This window comes from Salvia hispanica, chromosome 1, assembly GCF_023119035.1.
Source record: "Salvia hispanica cultivar TCC Black 2014 chromosome 1, UniMelb_Shisp_WGS_1.0, whole genome shotgun sequence".
Lineage (NCBI taxonomy): Eukaryota > Viridiplantae > Streptophyta > Magnoliopsida > Lamiales > Lamiaceae > Salvia > Salvia hispanica.
The window spans coordinates 15,462,471-15,482,826 of record NC_062965.1 but is presented as its reverse complement, the minus strand read 5'-3'; the positions used below and the strand labels follow the sequence as shown (position 1 = coordinate 15,482,826).

General features: G+C 37.5%; 3 protein-coding genes across 4 annotated transcripts; all 3 read left to right on the top strand.

The window, feature by feature from the left end:
* The first annotated feature begins 3,078 nt into the window (after nt 1–3,078).
* LOC125201682 (pentatricopeptide repeat-containing protein At4g28010-like) lies at nt 3,079–7,470 on the top strand. Its single transcript, XM_048099897.1, has 3 exons — nt 3,079–3,295; nt 4,340–6,745; nt 6,816–7,470. The coding sequence occupies exon 2, from the start codon at nt 4,517–4,519 to the stop codon at nt 6,722–6,724; it is 2,208 nt and encodes a 735-aa protein (XP_047955854.1). The 5' UTR covers nt 3,079–3,295; nt 4,340–4,516; the 3' UTR covers nt 6,725–6,745; nt 6,816–7,470.
* A 1,121-nt stretch (nt 7,471–8,591) lies between these two features.
* LOC125202297 lies at nt 8,592–11,110 on the top strand. Its single transcript, XM_048100675.1, has 3 exons — nt 8,592–8,835; nt 9,117–9,934; nt 10,012–11,110. Exon 3 carries the CDS (start codon nt 10,214–10,216, stop codon nt 11,006–11,008), a length of 795 nt encoding a protein of 264 aa, XP_047956632.1. The 5' UTR covers nt 8,592–8,835; nt 9,117–9,934; nt 10,012–10,213; the 3' UTR covers nt 11,009–11,110.
* Nucleotides 11,111–11,966: 856 nt separating this feature from the next.
* On the top strand, nt 11,967–20,161 carry LOC125210494 (abnormal spindle-like microcephaly-associated protein homolog). 2 transcript variants are annotated; one of them, XM_048110052.1, is made up of 20 exons: nt 11,967–12,686; nt 13,123–13,591; nt 13,705–13,790; nt 13,912–14,025; nt 14,116–14,304; nt 14,491–14,553; nt 14,744–14,794; nt 15,214–15,336; nt 15,405–15,521; nt 15,699–15,806; nt 15,887–15,974; nt 16,412–16,516; nt 16,909–17,070; nt 17,176–18,071; nt 18,384–18,561; nt 18,646–18,836; nt 19,068–19,257; nt 19,350–19,575; nt 19,680–19,835; nt 19,908–20,161. In XM_048110052.1, the coding sequence occupies exons 1-20, from the start codon at nt 12,009–12,011 to the stop codon at nt 20,002–20,004; spliced, it is 4,287 nt and encodes a 1,428-aa protein (XP_047966009.1). In that variant the 5' UTR covers nt 11,967–12,008; the 3' UTR covers nt 20,005–20,161. The 2 variants fall into 2 exon arrangements, with proteins under 2 accessions (XP_047966009.1, XP_047966003.1); XM_048110046.1 differs by having other exon boundaries at nt 16,909–17,091.
* The last annotated feature ends 195 nt before the right edge of the window (nt 20,162–20,356 follow it).

The window sequence follows — 20,356 nt, the reverse complement described above, 5'->3', positions numbered from 1 at the left end:
GCTCTTTATCTCCGTAGATTCTTCCAACTACCTCCCCAACGTCTACTTTCCATGCCCCATCAGCATGATCTTTTCCAAACACTTTTTTCCACTCTTCATATTGAGGCCAAGATTTGTTCCTCATGTATTTTGCATTTCTGTCTTTCTGCCCGAATCGATACACCAAGACAAATTTAACATTAGTAAATGCAGTGACATTAATCAAGCTCTGAATGTAACAATGAAGAGCATTGCAGGTGTTCATCAGTAGGTGGAATATTATACCAATATTTGATGAAGTTCAATGATGTAAAAAACCACTATGAATTTATCACAAACCTTAACAATTTGTGCTCATTGCTCATCATCACATTCTATTTTGTAATCAGCACTGAAACCAATACCGCTCAGTTGAAGCATGTTTCTCAGAGAACCATAGTTCTTCCTCCAAGTTGTTAACTTTGAATAGATGTGGGGGTGAGGCAAGATGTTCGTCTTTGGAAATTCAAGCATGATGGCCTGCCTAGCCCGCATAAGATAACCTGCACGGAAGCCATTATCGGCCCTCCATCCTTTGGCAGTCAACTCCTTCATCGTTGCCATTAGGATCTCTTCCTCGCGAACTGACCAAACGCGCCTCGAACGGTCAACCTTACCTTTTTTTTCGTGCCCGAATCGTTGCTATCTACAAGGGGATACAAGGACAATAAACCAATAACTCACATGGAATAGTCTGATATGAAATATAAACAAGGAATTGCTCAATGCACCATTACCCTCCGGTATAGGGCTACCACCTTCCTCACTACCTCCTACGGGTTGGGATGACATGTCGTCCAAGATTAACGAAGGGTTTGAAAAAGATACTGATGAAAAAAAGATTATCAATTACACATACTCATTTTCCTTCACTTGCATAATAAACATTCCCAATTGAACACAAGAAAAATCACAAAAAAACAAACGCAATAACAGTAATGTTTGTAGCAACTATTTCAATATTGGTATTAGATCTAATTTGCCTAAATTGTACTCCCTCCGTCCACGAATAAGAGTCCCATTTGTTTACGGCACGGGTTTTAAGAAATGTTAAGAAAAGTGGGTGGAAGAAAGTTAGTGGAATAGGGGTCCCACTTGTATATATTAGTTTTAAATGATATGTGAGTGAAAGGAGTTAGGTGGAGGTGGGACCCTAGTACCATTTATGGTAAAAGTGAACCGGGACTCTTATTCGCGGACGGACTAAAATGGAAAAACGGGACTCCTATTCGCGGACGGAGGGAGTATTAAAGAATGAGAGGTAGAAAACAGATGTAATGAATATGAATTCAATGAATTGAACGAATTCAACGAGTTAACTAACCGTTGTAGAGCATACACGAGAACCAAGTCGCTTTTTGATTCGGAGTAATGGAGACCCTTCCGTCGAATGTGAGACGGATGATTGTAGAGGTTTAGGCGAGGCGCGAGATTTTTCATTCTCCCGCTAGTTTTATGTTTGACATAGGGTTTCAAGGACTTTTTGGCCAATACGTCAAAATTATGAGGACATTTTTGTATATTACCATATTGTATCGGTAGTTTGTGTTGGCCAAATCAAAACCTAGATATGGTAGCTGAGAAATACAACAGTACAACCAAAAAGAAGTCTATCTAGTTTTTTTAAACAAGAATCATGTAGTATTGGTTTGAACAACCCAACAAAACCAGTTTGCTATCAGTACAACCAAACGAACCCTAACAAAAAAAAATAACACTAAGGAGCCTAATTTTAAAGATATAATCACGAATCATATTTTTTTAGTCACTTTTCGGACTAAAATGCCCAAATAGCTTGAAGGGCATTTTTGACAATTCCTAAATTTGCTGACATATGAATTATGTCACATTTCTATCAGTAGATTCTTAAGTGATTTCCTAATAAATTCTGATACTTCATATGTGATTAAAGTTTTGTCAATATTTGTACCAAAAAAAATTCTTATGTCCCTCTATTTCTAGTTAGTGGTAACAATATAGTACTTATATCATGTAGGAAATTCACTGAGAAACAAAAATATATGCAATAAAATCTGAATCAATAATACATAGAATAAAAAATATTTCACCTTTAATTAATGATACAATAATTATTTTATTAAAAATATTTACATTTAAAATATTATTTCATTATATATCATCGAACTAATTTGTTACTCTAAGCTAACTTTAAGATGATTTTTATGATTGATATTTTATTGAAGTAATTTAAATTTAGCTCAAATTGAAAATTTTAACATCATATGAACATTCAATCTTTAGATATAAATTTGCATAGTTTCTTGCCATTCATGATAAAATTGAAACATGAATAATATTTTGAAAAAATTGAAGCATGTGATATTAGCTATTTAATCCTTCAAGATTTTTTTATTAACAATAGTATTTGAAATAAGATAATGTAAATTTATAAATTAATACCGCAGAATTAGGATATTTTCATAATAAATAAAATTGATCCATAAATCAATGTAAATAAAGTAAATTACGGGAAATAAAAACACGTATGAAGTAAATTTATAAACAAGTATGAAGTAAATAAAGTAAATCAATGAGTTTTATAAATATGTTCATATTTATATTAATTAATGTTCATATTAATGCAGATAATGATAAATATGTATATTATAAAAAATTAGAAAGTGTAAATAATGACAAAATTTTAATTACGTATGAAGTACAAAAATTTATTAGAAAATTACTAAGAAGATGCTGACTGAAATGTGGCAGAAATCACGTGTCAGCAATATAATATAGTGACAAAAATGCCCTTTTAGGGTCAGAGCGTATTTTTGTCCGAAAAAATATGATTCGTGATTATATTTAACGTCAGCAATATAATATAGTGACAAAAATGCTCTTTTAGGGTCTGAGCGTATTTTTGTCCGAAAAAATATGATTCGTGATTATATTTAACGTTAGATTACTCTGATGTTATTTTTTCTTTTGTTAGGAGGCACTGGTATTACAGGTGCAAAAGTTAGGAATCTTTCACACGATTCACACTATTATTTTGTTATATGTGTAGGAAATTGAAATATAGTTAAAGAAATTATTTGATCAAATTCTCAATTTCTCACACACTCACTGTCTCCGCCGCCGCGTCAGGCCATTCCCAGCCCTACTACCATTTCTCTACACATATACACACGCACACCACCGCCCTATTCGACGCCGGCGTGGTCCTCCTCTTCCCGGTGCGACTTCATCCGTTCTTCTTATCCTCCTACTTCAGCCTTTGAGCTTGAACCCCAGCTCCAAACCTTGTGAAATTAAGGTATCATTTCGTTCAAATATCTCCAATTGGTGATGTAATTTAATACTAGGATAGATTACATGTACTAAAAATTGAATCTTCAATCTTGATATGGATTATGTTAAAACCGGAATTTTAGGGTTCATAACTCTGAAATTGAGCTTGAACGTTTGCAATTAGGATTATGTTATGTTGTTATTATGTGTGAACAATGAGTTCATTGTAGACTGTGGAGTTATGGGTGTAAGGTGTAAGGAGTGTAAGTTCTAAAAAGAATAAGTTGAAGTTCTGCATCTCTATGCTCATGTGTATTCATCTAAATTCGTTCAGTGTTAACTGAAGATAGTACAATAAGCGCATGTTTGGTAGGATAGATAATTCATCTAGGGATGGAAATCTATGAACAATCCCTAGATGAGTTATCTACCCTACCAAACATGCTTTAAGTATAATCTTAGTAGTGTGTTAAATACACCTCTTATGTTTTTCCTTAAAAAAAAAAATTGAAAAATTTATGATCTTGGAAATGATTTTAAATACTTATACAATCTGAAGCTTGAGTTAGAATCTGTTAGGGAGTCAGTTTTTATGTTGATGTGGTGATAGGATTCAAATGGGATGTTTGTAGTGTGTTGGCCGAAAATTAAGCCTTTGATACTTGGAGTTATGGGTTGAATTGAGCTCACCTTATTATTTGTTAATGGTAGTGAGTATGATTAGGCATGGAATTAAAGTGCAGTTTGAAATGGTTAGTAGGTTGATAAACTATCTTGCTTTAAAATATGGATCGATATAGATATAGATATAGATTGTCTCTTGAATGTTTTTCATTCGAGACTAAATTTCGCCAAGACCATTTTCATGTTTGTCGAATTAAAAATCTGGAAAATTGTTTTTGATGTGAATTGTCTTAGGGTGAATATAATCATATTTTTTGGTTTTCTCGTCTTATCGGTTTGCCTATGACATGTTCGACTGAATTCAGAAGAAAGTTACTGGATGTTTGTTAGATTATAGGTGGATTTATTTAAATTATTGTTTATGAGTTCTCATTGCTCAATGCAGAGTATGCCTTGAAGACCGTTGAGGTCGCTAGAATACCTCGAATGGTGTCCGCACATGTACTGAGTTTTTGGCGGTTGGGATTTTAATAGAGGTTCCTTTTTGGGCTTGCCCCCTCCATTATCGTTAAAGTATCTTCTTCCATATCTGGGAGATAGTAAATCGCGTGAGGAATTAGGTATGGTGTTTCCATTGATGCGAAAGAACCTGTCTCTATTTCTGAAGCGAAAAAATCCCATACAAAACAAGTTTTTCACCACAAACCTACTCTTAAATCCTAATTGCACTAAACTCCAAGAGGTAGACCAGGTGGAAACCCAAATCACATCTCTATGTCAAAAACCCCACTCATTGGTAAATTTGCAGAATGCATGTTCTCTATTTGAGCAATCTGTGGAAATGGGTGTCGTTCCATCGGGCTCCTCCAGCGATCTTCTTTTGCAAACCCTTGTCAAGAACAAGAAGCACAATCTGGCTCTTAGTATTTATAAAAAGATGGTGTGTTCTGGGGCTTTACCAAGATATTTGTCATTATCGGCTTTGGTTGAGTGCTTGGTACATCTCTCCGCGCCCCAGTTGGCTCTGGGGGCAATTGGGTTGATGTTGAAGCAAGGCTACACCATTAATCTATATATCGCCAATGTCGTGTTGAATGGCCTTTGTTGTAATGGATTTGTGGTTGATGCTGAGGAGTTTTTAGGTGAGATGGAAAGGAATCACTTGTCTCCAGATATAGTTAGCTTTAACACCTTGATAAAAGGGTTGCACCGGGAGAAGAGATTAGATGAAGCTATGAGTGTAAAGAGAAGAATGGAGTCTGCAAATATTGCTCCCAATTTGATCACATATAACATTCTGATGGATGCTCATTTTGTGGCGGATCGTGTGGATGGAGCAATGATGTTGTTGGAAGAAATGAGGATGAAAGGGTTGGAACCTGATGTTTTCTTCTATGACACACTTATAAATGGTTTTTGCCATAAAGGTGATGTTGGTAGAGCGAGTGAGATTTTGAATCTTATGTTAGATAAAGGACTTTCTCCGGATAGAGTTTCTTACACTTGCTTGATGCGTGGTTTCTGCCAGAAGGGGAATCTAAAGGAAGTGAAGCGCTTGTTCAATGAAATGTTAAAAAATGGCATCCGCCCTGATGCTGTTACGTTTGGAAGTATAATTGGCGGGCTTTGCCAAGTTGGGAATGTGGAGAAAGCCGTGGAGATGTTTAACTTTATGTTGGACAAGGGAGAAGAGCCAAGTAATACAATATTTAACATTCTAATTGATGGATTATGCAAGGCAGGACATTTCAGTGATGCTTTTAAGATTCTGGAAGTGATGGTAGAGAAGCAAAAGAATCCTGATATTGTAACTTACAATACAGTATTAAGAGGCCTATGTGAAGTTGGGAAGATTGATGCCGCCATGAAACTTTATAAATCTATGGCATCAAACACAAATCATGTTGAGTCTGATTCTTGGACTATCTGTACCCTAGTTAAAGGGCTGTGCACGGAAGGCCATCTTGGAGAGGCAGAACAAATTATTCGTGACATGGTTAAACAGAATAAGCTAACTGATGTTGCACCCTACACTGTGCTAATTGGAGCTTATCTGAAGGAAGGAAAGGTTCAGAAAGCATTAATCACCTGGAAGAGAATTTTACAGTCGGGGTCCATTCCCGATTCAAGGTCTTATAGTGCTCTTATAAATGGTTTATGCAAATGTAGCCGGATGAACATTGCAAAAGGTATTTTTAACAAAATGAGAACCTCGGGTCCCAGTCCTACCTCGTTTGACTACAACTTGTTGATGGCCGCCTTATGTAGGGAGGGTAGTTTGGACCAAGCTGGAGCTTTGTTTAGAGATATGGTTGGTGGTAGTTGTGAACCAGATGTTGTCTCATTCAACATAATGATCGAGTCCTCCATAAAAGCAGGGAATATTGAGTTTGCCAATGAGCTAGTGGGTGATATGCAGCGTAAGGGTCTGCGTCCTGATGCATTGACGTTTTCTGTTTTGATTAACAGCTTTTCGAAACTAAGGATGATGGCAGAAGCCAAAACATTGTTTGAAAAGATGAAAGCAGCTGGCTTCCTGCCACATTCCGTTGTTTATGATTCTTTGCTCAAAGGCTTGAAGGCAGTGGGCAATGCAGAAGAAATAATCAATTTGATCCAGGAAATGGCCGAAGCAGGTGTTGCTCTTGATGATGAACTGACTTCTACTATATTGACGTGCATATGCGATTTACCTGAAGGCCATAATATATCACAGCTTCTACCAAGTTTTACTAGAAAGAATATAGATGGTGGTAGCATCCCGTCCGACGAGTTGTTAAGGAGTCTCCAAAATGTCTTTCCCATGCTTCAAACTTCAATACCCTCTTGAATGTGATGCTTCCGGACTCAGGTACACTCCGTTTATTACTACTATTTGTAATCTGCATATTGAATGTCTAAATTAAAAACGACCTTTCTAGATCATCGAGGGATACTTAACAAGGACTGGGCAAGAACCCGGCAGTTGTCAAGAACGAGACGTTGCTAGTGAGCCCTTTTCTTCCTCCTCCACCGTCATCCAAGAATCCGTTAAGTTAAAAATCTTCCAGGGTCGATTATCTCCGCAGCGACACGTATGAGGCAGAATGATCTCCTAAAGCATCGGGATTTGCAAGTACTCCGGTGCCAGCTCATTCAAGCAACCAGAAGTCGACTCCTCCCCCAAATCCAACAGTGTCTTCCTCTCCCCCTGATGATTTCATTTAACGAACCTGCCCCTGCAAGCAAATCAGCTGAAAATTTGTCTGCTGTTCCTTGGGATGTTCCACCAGGCAACCTTCTGCCTTCACCTTCCAGGTACAGCCAGGGACAACAGTTTTTTGAGCAAGGCCGGACTCCTGGTGGCGGATCATGCTGTTCGTATGCTAGTCTAGCTGGGCAAACCCTGCATCTCTCGATCAAACACCAGCTCCTCTTCATAGACCCCGTTGATTTTGCCAAGGCCAAGTTGTCGTCGCCCAAACTGAACTGGTTTTGTTAGTATAACACAACATTACATTTCTCTGTGGTTTGCAGCTTGCTAGTTTAATTGTATAGCTCTTGATATACATTATTTTATAGTTTCATTTTTTCGAAGCTAGGTTCAAGCACCAACATAAATCCATTTTTTGTCCCAATTAAGAATTCAACATTTTGTAATCATAATAAATGAACTACGTATTTTCTTTTAGGAATACTCATTTTCTTTAGGAAGACTCACTTTCTTGGAACCGCGCAAAATTCTCAAAAGGGGCTTAAGTCTTTGCATCTTGAATACCTGAATTCTGATTTCTTTTTTTTTATAATTGTTTTATAAAAAAAATCACTTTAACTAGCCTTTTTTTGTATGTATTTCTTTTCATAAAATATTGCAATTGGCACTTAATTATCTTTTCATAATAGTAATTTTTAGCTAGCATAGGAAATAAATAATTTTACTTTTGCAATTTACAATGTGTATTTAATTTTTTATTAAAAAAGAAGTCATTCTTCACTACTGCCCAATCATAATAGGAATGGCATCCTATGCAAATGTGAAGAATGCCTCGGAGTGAATCTTGCCGTGGCCTATATGACTATATCTGGGGCTAGTGAAGAGGCATTTGTGTATAAGATGCGGCAACTTGCAAGTGAAACATTATTCACCGTATCCGGTTACTTCTTCTAATCACCGACGGAAATGAAAATAAGTATACTTGAGACTAGTGAAGAGGCATTTGTATGTATTTTCCTTTCTTATTTTCCCTACTCCCATAATAAGTGAGACCTATTTCTTTTTAGGTCGTCCTACTATAAGGCGTGACATTTTCTTTTATAGCAAAAAATAAGAAATATGTATTTCTCTTACTTTTTCACTCTACTTTTTTTTTCATTCTTTAAAAATTTGTGCTCAAAAGAAATATCTCACATCTAATGGAAAGGATGAAGTATTATTAAAACCCATTCGGTCTTATAAGACTACTCCCTTTGGTCCAAGATAGTTGAGTCATATTTTCTTTTATCTCAAAATAGCTGAGTCGTATATAAAAAAATGTAAATTTAAACTCTTTTCTTACTATACTCTTTTTTGGGTTCTCTTATTTTATTTTATTTCTTACTTTATTCTATCTATTTAAATTTTTAATAAATCAATTTTCGATGGACACAAAGTAATTAAGAACTTGGGACTTGACACTCTAGTGCACACTGCATCACTTCACGCCGCCGCCGAGCTTCGATAGAAATAATCATCAAGTCACACCGCCGAACTACCCTCCTATATTCAATGATTCAAAAATGGACCTTTCACTCTTCATGCCTCTTCTTTATATACTCAACACCAATCATCCTTCTCTATGATAGTAAACACCAAATTGAAAAGGAGGCCCAAGTGGAAACGCAGCTAAAGCTATGAGTAGCAGCAACGAGGGAACGTCGGAGTCTGACAATGAGTCGCAGAAATTTCCAATCCCTCAACCGCCGGTTAGCACCTTACATTCAAATCATTTCTTCTCTTTGCACTAATTTAATCATCAAATGTGAAATAGCGATACACAACTATTGTGTTTGTTGAGGAGAATCTTTGTTGCACTCAACATGCTCTACTAAATGACTAAATGCTTTCAGTTCAGTTTGTTACTTATTTAAACTAAAACTGAGACCTAATTGCATTGAACTACTTTTGCATTATCTGACAGTGTTGCTGCTATTTTAATCTAAGTTAGTAGTAGGGAGTAATATGTTACTATCCCTTGATTTTGTAGGCTAATTATAGTTGGAAGGGACCTTCATTGCTGCGTAAAGGTTGTGGCGTCAAGCTTTATACGCAAGGGCTACAAAAGTTAGCTGAAAAGATTCCAAAAATTTTGAAAAAATTTGGCGGTGATGATCAAGTGGAGCGGTTTAAATCAGGGGTTCTTGGCCGCTTGCTTGACATTAGACGGGGCTGTAATTCAACAATGCCGTTGTATTACCTTGTCGCCCGACAGTTAGAGGGCGATATACCTAAAGACGAACAATTCGGTTCACACCAAAGGAATATGCCATGATCACCGGGCTCAACTTTGGGCCCTCTGATTTTGATCCGTATGCATCCACCCTTCAAATACCTAGAAGCAGTATTTACTATACATGTTTCGATGGTAAGGCTGCAAAATTAGAACAGTTGAAGAAGAAATTCCTTAACAAAGAGCTTGGCAGCGACGTTCAAAACTATTTCAGGGCTGCAAACTTGCTAGTGTACTATGACTGCCTCCTTTGTCGTTCTGACGATGTTTACGTAGATGACTGGGCGTGGGCGCTAGTCGAGGACACTGAGGCATGGAACCGGTTCCCATGGGGCGCGTATACTTATGGTGTATTGTGTCACAACATAGAGAGACCATATTTGTAGAGGGTAACTTCAAGGTACCATTTTTACGGCCCGGTCTGGGCTTTCCAGATTTGGTCGTATGAGGCCATTCCCGCACTAGGCAAGAACTGTGGAGTCCAAGACAGAAAAGATATATTGCCTCGGTGTTTAAGGTGGAGCTCAAAGCTAGGCAAAAGAATCGATTATAAGTACTTCTTCGACGATCCGAGGGTACTTTCTATTTTATTTTATTACTTCATATTATTTGAAACAGATTATATGATTGCACTTTTATTATATTTCTGCAGTTGAAAATATCTCCCTTGGCACCGACGGATGAAGAGCTGGTAATGCCTTATATGAAATTCATTGGCAACGATCTTGACGAGATGTTTAATGTGAGATACAAGCCTCCTCCACGAGGTTCGAGGTATAGGAAGAGGAAGACAATTGCAGGGGCAGAGTCGTTGAAGCGTCGTCGATGGGAGAGAACTTTATCCAGTGATACGGATGAGACAGGGCACTCTGACTCTGAGCACGGAGCAAGAGAGAAGTGAAGCAAATGATCATGCGGGACACTCAGGGCAGCCAAACACTCAGGGTGAAGATATAGAGAGCCGAATCAGGACAGTTTTGTTTGATGATTCTCCTACTGGCTTTCTTGCTCTACTCGTTCAGAAGATTGGTGACCGGTTCGAACATATGCAGCATGAGCAGTCCGCTCTGCTTGATAAGAAGATCGATGATCGGATCAACCAGTGGTTTCAACGTAGGCAGCATGAGCAGTCCGCTTCCCACCACTCTGCACGCGATGAACTCCGCATCCCTACTGAAACTAAGTTGGATGCTGACTCGACTGATCGGAGGGTGCATGACGAAGTCCACATCCCTACTGACACTAAGCTGGATGCTGACTCGACTGATCGGAGGGGGCGTGACGAAGTCCACATCCCTGTTGAAACTAGGCTGGATGCTGACTCAACTGATCAGAGGGGGCGTGACATCCCTATTGAAACTAAGCTGGAGGTTGAGTCGACTGATCGGAGGGGGGCATTAGCATCATCTGGGTGTGATGTGGTTGACATCTCGAGTGATGAAAGTGAGTTTGATGTTAACTCTACTGATGATGAGAGTGAAGCATCATTCTTTGTCAAGAAATCAGCAGCAGTCCACTTCGCTAGTGATGAAAATAGGTGTGCAGCTTGCTCAAGCATGAAAGTAGAACCTGTGGTATTCTTTCAGATGAAGAAGATGAAGAAGAAAAATGAGAAAGAGAAGAAGATTAAAGTGGAGGCTCATTCCTAGCGCGATAAAGAAAATTTGGCTTGGTTTTTCAGTTTTTTTCGGTACGGTTAAGTATTTATTTTGGATGTTTGGATCAGAAGAACAAAAGCCGAATTATATAAATATTACTCCTATTTGGGTTTTATGAAGACCGTGATTAATTAGATTCTTACAAGTTACTACAACTCTACAAGTTAATGCTCTCGAAAAAAATTGCATAATTCAAATAAAAACATTTTGAACAAATTTACGTATCCTATTCGATATGGAAGTCATAAACACTGTTGAGTAGAAAGCAATGCATTGAAAAATTTACTTTTGAATACTACTTATACAGTATACTTCCTCCATTATATAAAAATACATATATTTTAGAAAGTACAAGTAAGAAAGATAGAAAAAAAATATAATTATAACTGCTAGTAGATAGCGGAGTCCACTTTATAAGTTACCAAAAATAGATTATAAATATTTTTATGTGATGACCCCAAATGAAAATGTCCTTATTTTTATGGAACCGAGAGGTAATATCATAAAATATAATCTCCTACAAATTCAAAAATTCTATTTTTGGTATTAATTAATTAAAAAAAATAGATTTGTATAAATAAAATTCATTTTTTTATAATTTAAAATTAGAAATTGGACATAAATGTAATTTCTTGTTCACGTTACTTCACGAGCCGATTGGTGGCGAGTGGCGTGACAAGCCCTCCTTGGCTTGATGTCGTGAGACTTTTCCCGTCACCCCACCTACATGAGCGATGAATCCGTTTAGCGAGGACAAGGCCAACACCGAGCCTCGCAGTTGTGGATGCCCTAAAAACGAACAAGAAATGATGCAAGACAAAGAGAGAATATACAGAGGGCAATTCCGTCATATCAGCAGCTCCATGGTCCATGGAGGAAGAAAACCGCCAGCGGTATAAACATTTGAATTCAAATCAGAAACGGTGAAAAAGCAATTCAATTTCAAAAACTTCACTCTTTCAGACACACTCGCTCACCAAAGCAACCAACAATGGATTCTAGAAAACGGAAACCCAATCTCAAACATTCTTCTCCGCTGCCGAATCCCCCATCTTCTTCAATTTTCAGAGACATTTCAAACCTCAAAACCCCTCTACAGCCCTCGAAACGCCCCAATTTCCCTAATTCCCCGCATTTCTTCTCCGCTTTGAAAAATACCCCCTCATCCTCTCTGCGCCGCTGCCCCAGAACGTCGGCGTTGAAATCGAAGGCGGCGCGCAGATTGAAGGCGTTTGAATCCGAGCAATGCAAGTCTGCGCGGATTGCTCAGAGTGAGAAGGAAAAATCGCTGAGATCACTTGCGAGGTCGCTCACTGTATGGCTCAATTTTCTGTTCGAAAACCCTAGCTCGTGTGGGTGTGATCCGTCTCTTTTAGGCGGTGAGGAAAAGGAAGCAGTTGTGAATAATGGGAAGAGAGAGAGTTTGCAGGGCCGTGCGGTGGGAGTTGATGGGCCGTGGAGGGGCCCGAAGAGGCAGAGGGATTCGCTCTGGAGAGGGGAGGGGAATGGCGAGTCTGCGAAAAATGGTTTCCCGAATTCTATGTTTTCTGGATTGAGGGCTTCGTTGCAGGAGATATGTAGCTTTGACGACTTGAAGGAGAGAATGAGGATGTATTTGAGTTTGGGTGGTTGCAAAGAGATTTTCGAAGCCATGACTCAAGTAACAAAGGTGTGATTCTCATTTTCCTCTCGATGAGATTTTGGAAATTTGAGTTGCACTCAACTTTTTGCCATATCTGACAAAATAAAAGTTTATTTTTTTAAGTTCAACTGTTCACATCACTCCATTTTTGAAAAATGTTTCGGTTTCATAGTTTAACTCTTGCCTAAATGACATAATATATATGTGCTAAATAATATTTTGTTAACTAGGAGGATTGTGATCATCCCAATGTTTATCAAATTTAAATGTTACAATGCCTCCTATAGGATAATAATTCATGCTGGGAACTTGGCCATTTGCTGGTATTTGGAGTTTTTGGTTTTACAATCAAGAATTGACCAGTTCTTGTTATGGTTTTGTGCCTCATTTCAACTGACGTCTTTCACACTGATTATGGTATTCTTGCATGATCACTTGAAAACCTTTTTGGCTTAATTTTCAGAACATAGACGATGGGCGACTGAAAATGAGGGCAAGTTGCCCCATAATGAGTGATGTCGGAATGAAGGAGAAAGCCATGAGATATCTCATGTCTTATAACCCTATCTGGCTTCGAATTGGTCTATACATAATCTTGGGTGGTGACTCCTTGTTGCCAAATGATAATGTCAATTCTGAGCCAGAAAATGCATTCCTAAGGATGGTTCTCGAAAAGCAATTTTTCTCGCATGCTGGACTGGCTAAAGCTCATGCTTACAACAAGCAGGTTGAGGGTTTATACAGGCCGGGTTACTATGAAAAACTGGGGAATGTAATTTTGAAGAGATTCTTGCTCCTTGTTATTATAATTGACAGAGCCAAGTGCCAAACAAGTCTTCCTCTTAAATATGGAATTGATGGATTGGATGGTGGGTCGCCTCCAATGTTTACTTTAAAATCTGCTATCAAATCAAGCCGTCAACTGGTTGTTGGTAATTTCTCTTGTTCATATTGTGCATATGTTTGGATTTGTGTTGCTTATTAAGTTATTATTGTTCTTACTAGTTATGCACAACTTGACTTATGTTCTCTCTCCTCAAACTAGACTTTCTCTCGTCTGATGTGATGCATGGGGAAGGAAGTGTTGTAGCACATCTTGCGATTGTTGGATATAATGTCACATACCAGCAAGTAAGAAACTTGGACAATTTTCTTCTGACAATTTATACAAGGAAGTTATCTACAACTATCTTCTTTGATATTTTATGTAATTGTTTTTAATTTTGTTTCAAACTTTCCTTCCATACTACAGAATCCTTTGGTCGAGTATGACTTCAGAATATCTAATTTATTTGAAGATCTCTGTGATGGCATCAGGCTTTGCAGAGCCACGAGTCTCCTAAGACGTGATTCCTCCATTCTCACGGTCTGCTGGATGTAGAGACTGTTTAGTTTGTTCAAGTTGTTTTCTGCTTGATATAATCATGTGCTTAACAGTAAATTCATGCGTTGACAGAAAGTGGTGGTTCCATCTGACACACAAAAAAAGAACCTGTTTAACTGTGGTATTGCACTGAAATATCTGAGGGAAGCTGGTGTATCCTTACTTGATGAAGATGGAACAGAAGTTATGGAAGAGGATGTAGTTAGTGGTGACAAGGAGCTTACACTTTCCTTGCTGTGGAACATGTTTGTCAACCTACAGGTGGGTGGTGATTTTTTCTTATGTACATCTTCAGTCTCCTGTTTGGTCTTTTTACATTGGTTCAAATATTTCAACTTGTCATTATTGTATAGTTTGAATAATTTAATGGGAAGATATGCTGCTGTGATGTTTGATACTCAACTCGATGAAGAGATTTGCTGATTCAACCTCTTATATATTTTGCAGTTGCCTCTGTTGATCAACAAATCACTTATATCAGAAGAAATTTCAAATATTAGAGGAGTTGTGGTACGTTCAATTATGCTATGACTGTTTTTAATGCTTGTAAGGAATATCTCTATACAGTACATAAACCTTTCATATTAGTAGTATTAAACTTGTGTATATTTGTCCTATGTCGGAGTTTTATAGAAGAGCTTAATAACCATTACATTTTTAGAGTTCAATGTCTAATTAATGTTTGCAATGCTATCTGCAGGATCATTCGATCGCCCAGACACCCTTGGATTTGCTACTTAACTGGATTCAGGTGTTTTGATATACCTTTCTTAAGCTTTTTCTGATGGTTCACTCACTTGAGTGCTTTACAAAATAATGTTTATTAGTTTGTTCTTTCTGGAAAGGAGCAAGCCAAGTGAAAAAGTTGAGAACATATCAGGACTTAAAGCAAGTGTTTGGACTGGGCTGAGAGATCCTTTAGTTTTGCATGTAAAATTTAAGGTTATCGAATTCGAAGGGAATAAAATGGACAATGTAGGCTGAATAATTTGGCTAAGATTATTAGCTTGGCAGCTTGGCTTGAATTTTTTGTTGTGTATAGGATAATGGGTTAGAGAATTATGGGAGGGAGAGTAAGCACATAAGCTCATATGCACCATTTTCCTTGCATGTTTTCCTTAGTAATTTGACAGGTTTCTAACCTACAAGAGAATGTACTTATTTCTTCAGGCAGTTTGTGCAACTTATGAACTCAAAGTTGAAAGTCACTCTTCCTTACTGGATGGAAAAGCCATGTGGTGTTTGCTTGATTTCTACTTTCGCAAAGAGCATGACTGTTCATGTTCCTTTAAGGTAAGTTGCCTACATTTCCTTGTTCCTGTGATTTGGTCAGATCAAACTTAATCCACTATGGTTTCCAGGATCCATGTGGAACGAAGAATGAAGTTTCTATCATGTCAGCAATTGAATACACAGATGCAGTTCACAACTTCATATTGTCTCAAAAATTAACATCTTTGTTAGGGAACTTTCCAGAGGTAATGCTGCTAACTTTCAATTTTTAGTACCATGCACTATTGGATATGGCAATCTACCAAGTGATCTTTTAGCATGATTATAGGTTGAAAGTGTCTCTAAATATCTCTAATGTATGGTAAAGTTGATATTGCTTATGCATCATCTTGTTGACTAATGTTGATGAGACTACCACCCAGGTTTTACAAGTGAGTGACATATTAGAACATAATGGGGCATCCAGCGGGAAGAGTGTAATCATCCTTCTGGTGTTTCTCTCAATTCAGTTACTCGTGAAGAGAAACATGGTAACATTTTGAATCACATTGCTCTTTATAACCTTACTAGTTGGCATCTGTAGCTCATTTGACATTTGCTCTTCTTTCAGGACAAGTTAAATTTTCATAAACTGCTGGGCTTTGGTTGCCAGAATTCTGTCAGCAGTCAATTAATTTCAGAGTGGAGTGATGAAAAAGGTTTTGTTTGACTTGCCTCATATTTTTGGAATATTAATCAAAGTTGATAGCAGCATGATCAATATGATAAAGAATTCTTAAATCTTTTTAGAGACATAGATTCAGAGAAATAACTTGACTAAGAATATGATATTCTCAGTATAAAAGGGAATTAATTACAAATAGTTTCTTTCTTAGTTCAGTCAACACTAAGTATCTTTTAAACACTTCCTCTCATAAGTCATGAGTTTGATGTTTCATGGAGTCATTCTAAAATTTCGCTAGCTACTTTTTCTTGTTCAATTTGATTATAAAGTGATGGCCATCCAGAATGAAATCTTCTTGCTTCGTCATCAGTTGTCCAACTACAAACTTGTGCAATTATGAGAATATATGGCCTATGAACAGAACTTTATAACTTCACCAGTTTCTCATGTCCAATGCACTTGTCGGTGCAGATTCTAAAAGAGATTTCAAAGCTATCATAACTTGGTGGCAAGATATGGCTCAACAGAACGGCAAATGCAGCTTAACCGTCAAAAGGGACAATGCTGTTCAAAGAGGTGACATTTTCCACCAACATTTTTAATTTTTATGTCTATTGATGTGTTGTTTATAGTGTGCTATTTATATGAGAATCCAGTATTATTTTTTCCTGGAAAATTCTCAATTAAACAATTATTATCGTTGTCAATTCTAAGAAATCCAATTAGCTTTAATATGATTGCAAGAAGCACAATATCCCTTTCAGTTTATTTGTAATGGTTTTGATTTATTTGGTTTCTCAAACATTTATCAAGTTGCATAATGCATACTCCATCTCTACCAAAACCATTCCAACTTAATTGAAATAAGAAGAATGAAGTTCATGATCTCTCCCTCTTAGATCTGATTTTTGCAAAGTAATCCATCATATTATCCCGACCGCCAGTTTTTTTTTTTTTTTTTCTTTCAGAGAAAGCGAATGCTGCAACAATCATACAATCTCACTATAGACGATTGGTGGAACATCGAAATTATATGAGGATTACAAATGCAGCTCTAGTCTTGCACAGTTTCATTTTGGCCTGGCTATCAGTGAAGAAGAACAAATCTGGATTGGAGCTTGTTGCAAGGAGTAAGCTAGGATCATCATCTTGTCAGTATTTCTTCTGAGCAAATACTCCATATGTTTTTGATTTTTCCTTATTTATACGTTATCTGATCTGTACTAATAATACAGCTAGGAGGAGGCACTTGGAAAAGTTTGGCATTTATGCTACACTTATGGCGGACAGACACCACTTTGTAAACTTGAGAAGGTCTGCTATAGTCATTCAGCAGGCCGTAAGGGTGTGGCTTGGTCAGAGTCACTATAGAGCAAGGACCATTTGTAATGAAGCAGACAATCTCCGGACAACAGCCGCACTCACAATTCAGAATTTCTGGAAATATTACATGATTAGAAGATCCGTGCATGGTCAACACATTGCTGCGACCAAAATCCAGAGTCATTATCGTGGTTGGTTGATGAGAGAGTGTTTTGCGCACAAGAAGCAAGCAATAGTAGCAATCCAGAGTTCTTGGAAAGGCTACATCATCAAAAATTCTATCCGAAGGCAGCACCTCGCTGCAACCAACATTCAGATTCATTATCGTGGTTGGTTGATGAGAAAGAATTTTGCATGCAAGAAGCAAGCAATAAGGGTGATTCAGAATTATTGGAAAAACTATATCGTCAACAAATCTATCCAACATCAGTGTGTTGCTGCAACTAAAATCCAGAGTCATTATCGTAGTTGGTTGATGAGAAGGAGTTACACATGCAAGATTCAAGCAGTAACAACAATTCAGAATTTTTGGAAAGACTATATTGTCAACAAAGCAATCCGAACTCAGCACATTGCAGCAACAAAAATCCAGAGTCAGTACCGTAGTTGGTTGGAAAGAAAAAGTTTTGCATGCAAAAAACGAGCCATAAGAACTATTCAAAGAACGTTCCAATGTTTGAAGAGTAGAAGGGAGTTTCTGATGCACAGGAAGGAAAATGTGTCAGCTATCATCATTCAATCTCATTTTCGTGGATGGATGGCTCGTAGAGAAGTTCGGAGACAAAAATATTTTTTTGTTAGGATGCAAGTAAGCTTCTTTTGCTAATCTCTACAAACACCTTGGTCTCTTGTTGCTTATCATTTTCACATCCGGTGCCTAAATCTAAATGCTAGTGTTTCACATTTAGGAAAATTACTTTTAAAATGAAATATCGTAGTTTGTTTGATTTATTATGGTTAAAATGCTTGTGTTTCAGATTTAAGAAGATGACTCTTAAAAGTAAAATATCATAGTAATTTGTTTGATTTATAATGATTAACATGCTAGTATGAAAAAAACATTGTTTTCCATTCATATGAGTTGTATCTGTAAGAGTTGTCATTTATTTATGCTGGCCAGAGCTTCTGCCGAGGTTGGATACAAAGAAAAAATTTACAGCTTCAGAAGGATGCTGCTATAAGGATTCAAAGTGCTTTCAATCGCATGAATTTCCGTCGGTCATTCATCTCACAGAGGCTTGCTGCGATTGATATTCAGCGTTATATCAGAGGACATGTCACCAGGAGAAGACTTCTAGGTAATAAAAAGTTCTGTTGGAGCCGTTTGCTATCTGAATTTTCTTGGTTTTAACCCCAACCATCTTGAATATGCTTCAATGCAGGAGCTTCCTGTTCTATAAGGTCCAAGGAGGACATACTCCTTCAATCAGCATTGAAGTTGCAGAGATGGTGGCGACATATCCTGCTGGTTAGAGTCAAAACAAAGCCCGCAATTGTAGTCCAAAAGTATGTCCGTAGATGGATGGCAAGGAAAATGGCTAAAAAAGAAAAGCAGCAAGCGGTTATGATTCAAGTGAGTCTACACTGGACTTTCATTTTGGCATGCTTCATTATGCTTTGTTGAGTGCAGATGAATGGACGTTGCAGAGTTTATGCTTTGTTAACAGTTAACACAGCTTTGGTTCCTCTTTTTAAATGAATTGAAAGTTATGCTCTCATTTTTTTTTGTGTCCATGTAAAAAAACATGATCCGTTTGTGCCATCTCATTCGCTTCAACTAACCTTGAATTCTCATCGTTGGCAGTCATACTGGAAGGGATATCTTGCCCGGAAAGAGGCAAAAGGCCAGCTGCTGGACTTGCGATTGAGAATGCAAAAATCTGCTGCAAATGTAGATGATAGCAGGCGCTTAATAAACAGGCTTGTTTCAGCAATATCAGAACTTCTTAATATGAGGAGTGTCAGTGGCATTTTGCACACATGTGAAATTCTGGGTATGAGTTTTGAACGTCTCATTTATGCATAATAAGCTGTCCATAGCACATAGATGATATAAATTCCACTAATCCTGGTGTGCTTTTAACAGACATGGCCACAGAATTATCAGAGAAATGCTGTGAAGAGCTAGTCGCTGCTGGTGCCATCGCCACTTTGCTTAAGCTAATTCGCTCTGTCAGCCGGAGCATACCAGATCAGCAAGTTCTCAAGCATGCCCTCTCTACTCTCAGAAATCTTGCGCGCTATCCATCCCTTGCCCACGTACTGGTCGAGAGCCATGGATGTGTGGAAACTGTTTTTCTGGAGTTTCTAAAGTGCGTTGTCATTCTCTGAACCTATTAGTACAGACTGGTAATGCTCATTTTGTCACAGTATTAATATTGGTCTTTTTTTCTCCTGCAATCATTTTCCTCTTCAGAAACAAAGAAGAGGGGTATTTCATTGCTTCTGAGTTGTTAAAGCGGATATGCAAAACTGAAAATGGCGCCCAAGCTATTCGGAAGTCATCGGCTATTTTGAAGAGGTTGAACAACCTTGCTGAAGAACTGACAAGGAAGGCAGGAAATGACAAGAGGTAAGAAAAAGATCAGCAGCAAGTTTAAACTGAAAATTTTCTTTTTTAATGATGTTTATGCAATAAATGCAGGAAATGGAAGAATTTGCCATCTAGAGAAAATGAAGAGAGAAGATTGAAAGAGGTTGTTGAGCTACTGAAACTCATCAAGGTTGGGGCAAGAAGGTGATTGTTACACTATTTCTTTGCTTTTTTTAGGTGTATATATATATCTTGTGATTTTAGTTCTTTGAGTGTTGGCATACTTGCCAATGTTATCATTGTGTACTTGATTTGGATTTTTGCCCAAATTGTCATGTTTCTATCATGGAAGCTTTCCCTTTTTAGAGCACGGATCTTCGACACATTTTAGGTAATGTTTGCAAGCTTATATAAAATGTGGATATAGTTTGATATTTTAATATAAACAAGGAAAAACTAAAAAAGGAAGTAAAATTGAAAATTTTGATCTAAAAGAACTCACAGACGTGCTCTGAAATAGGCTCTTATTTAATTTATTTATTGATAATAAAGATTAAAGA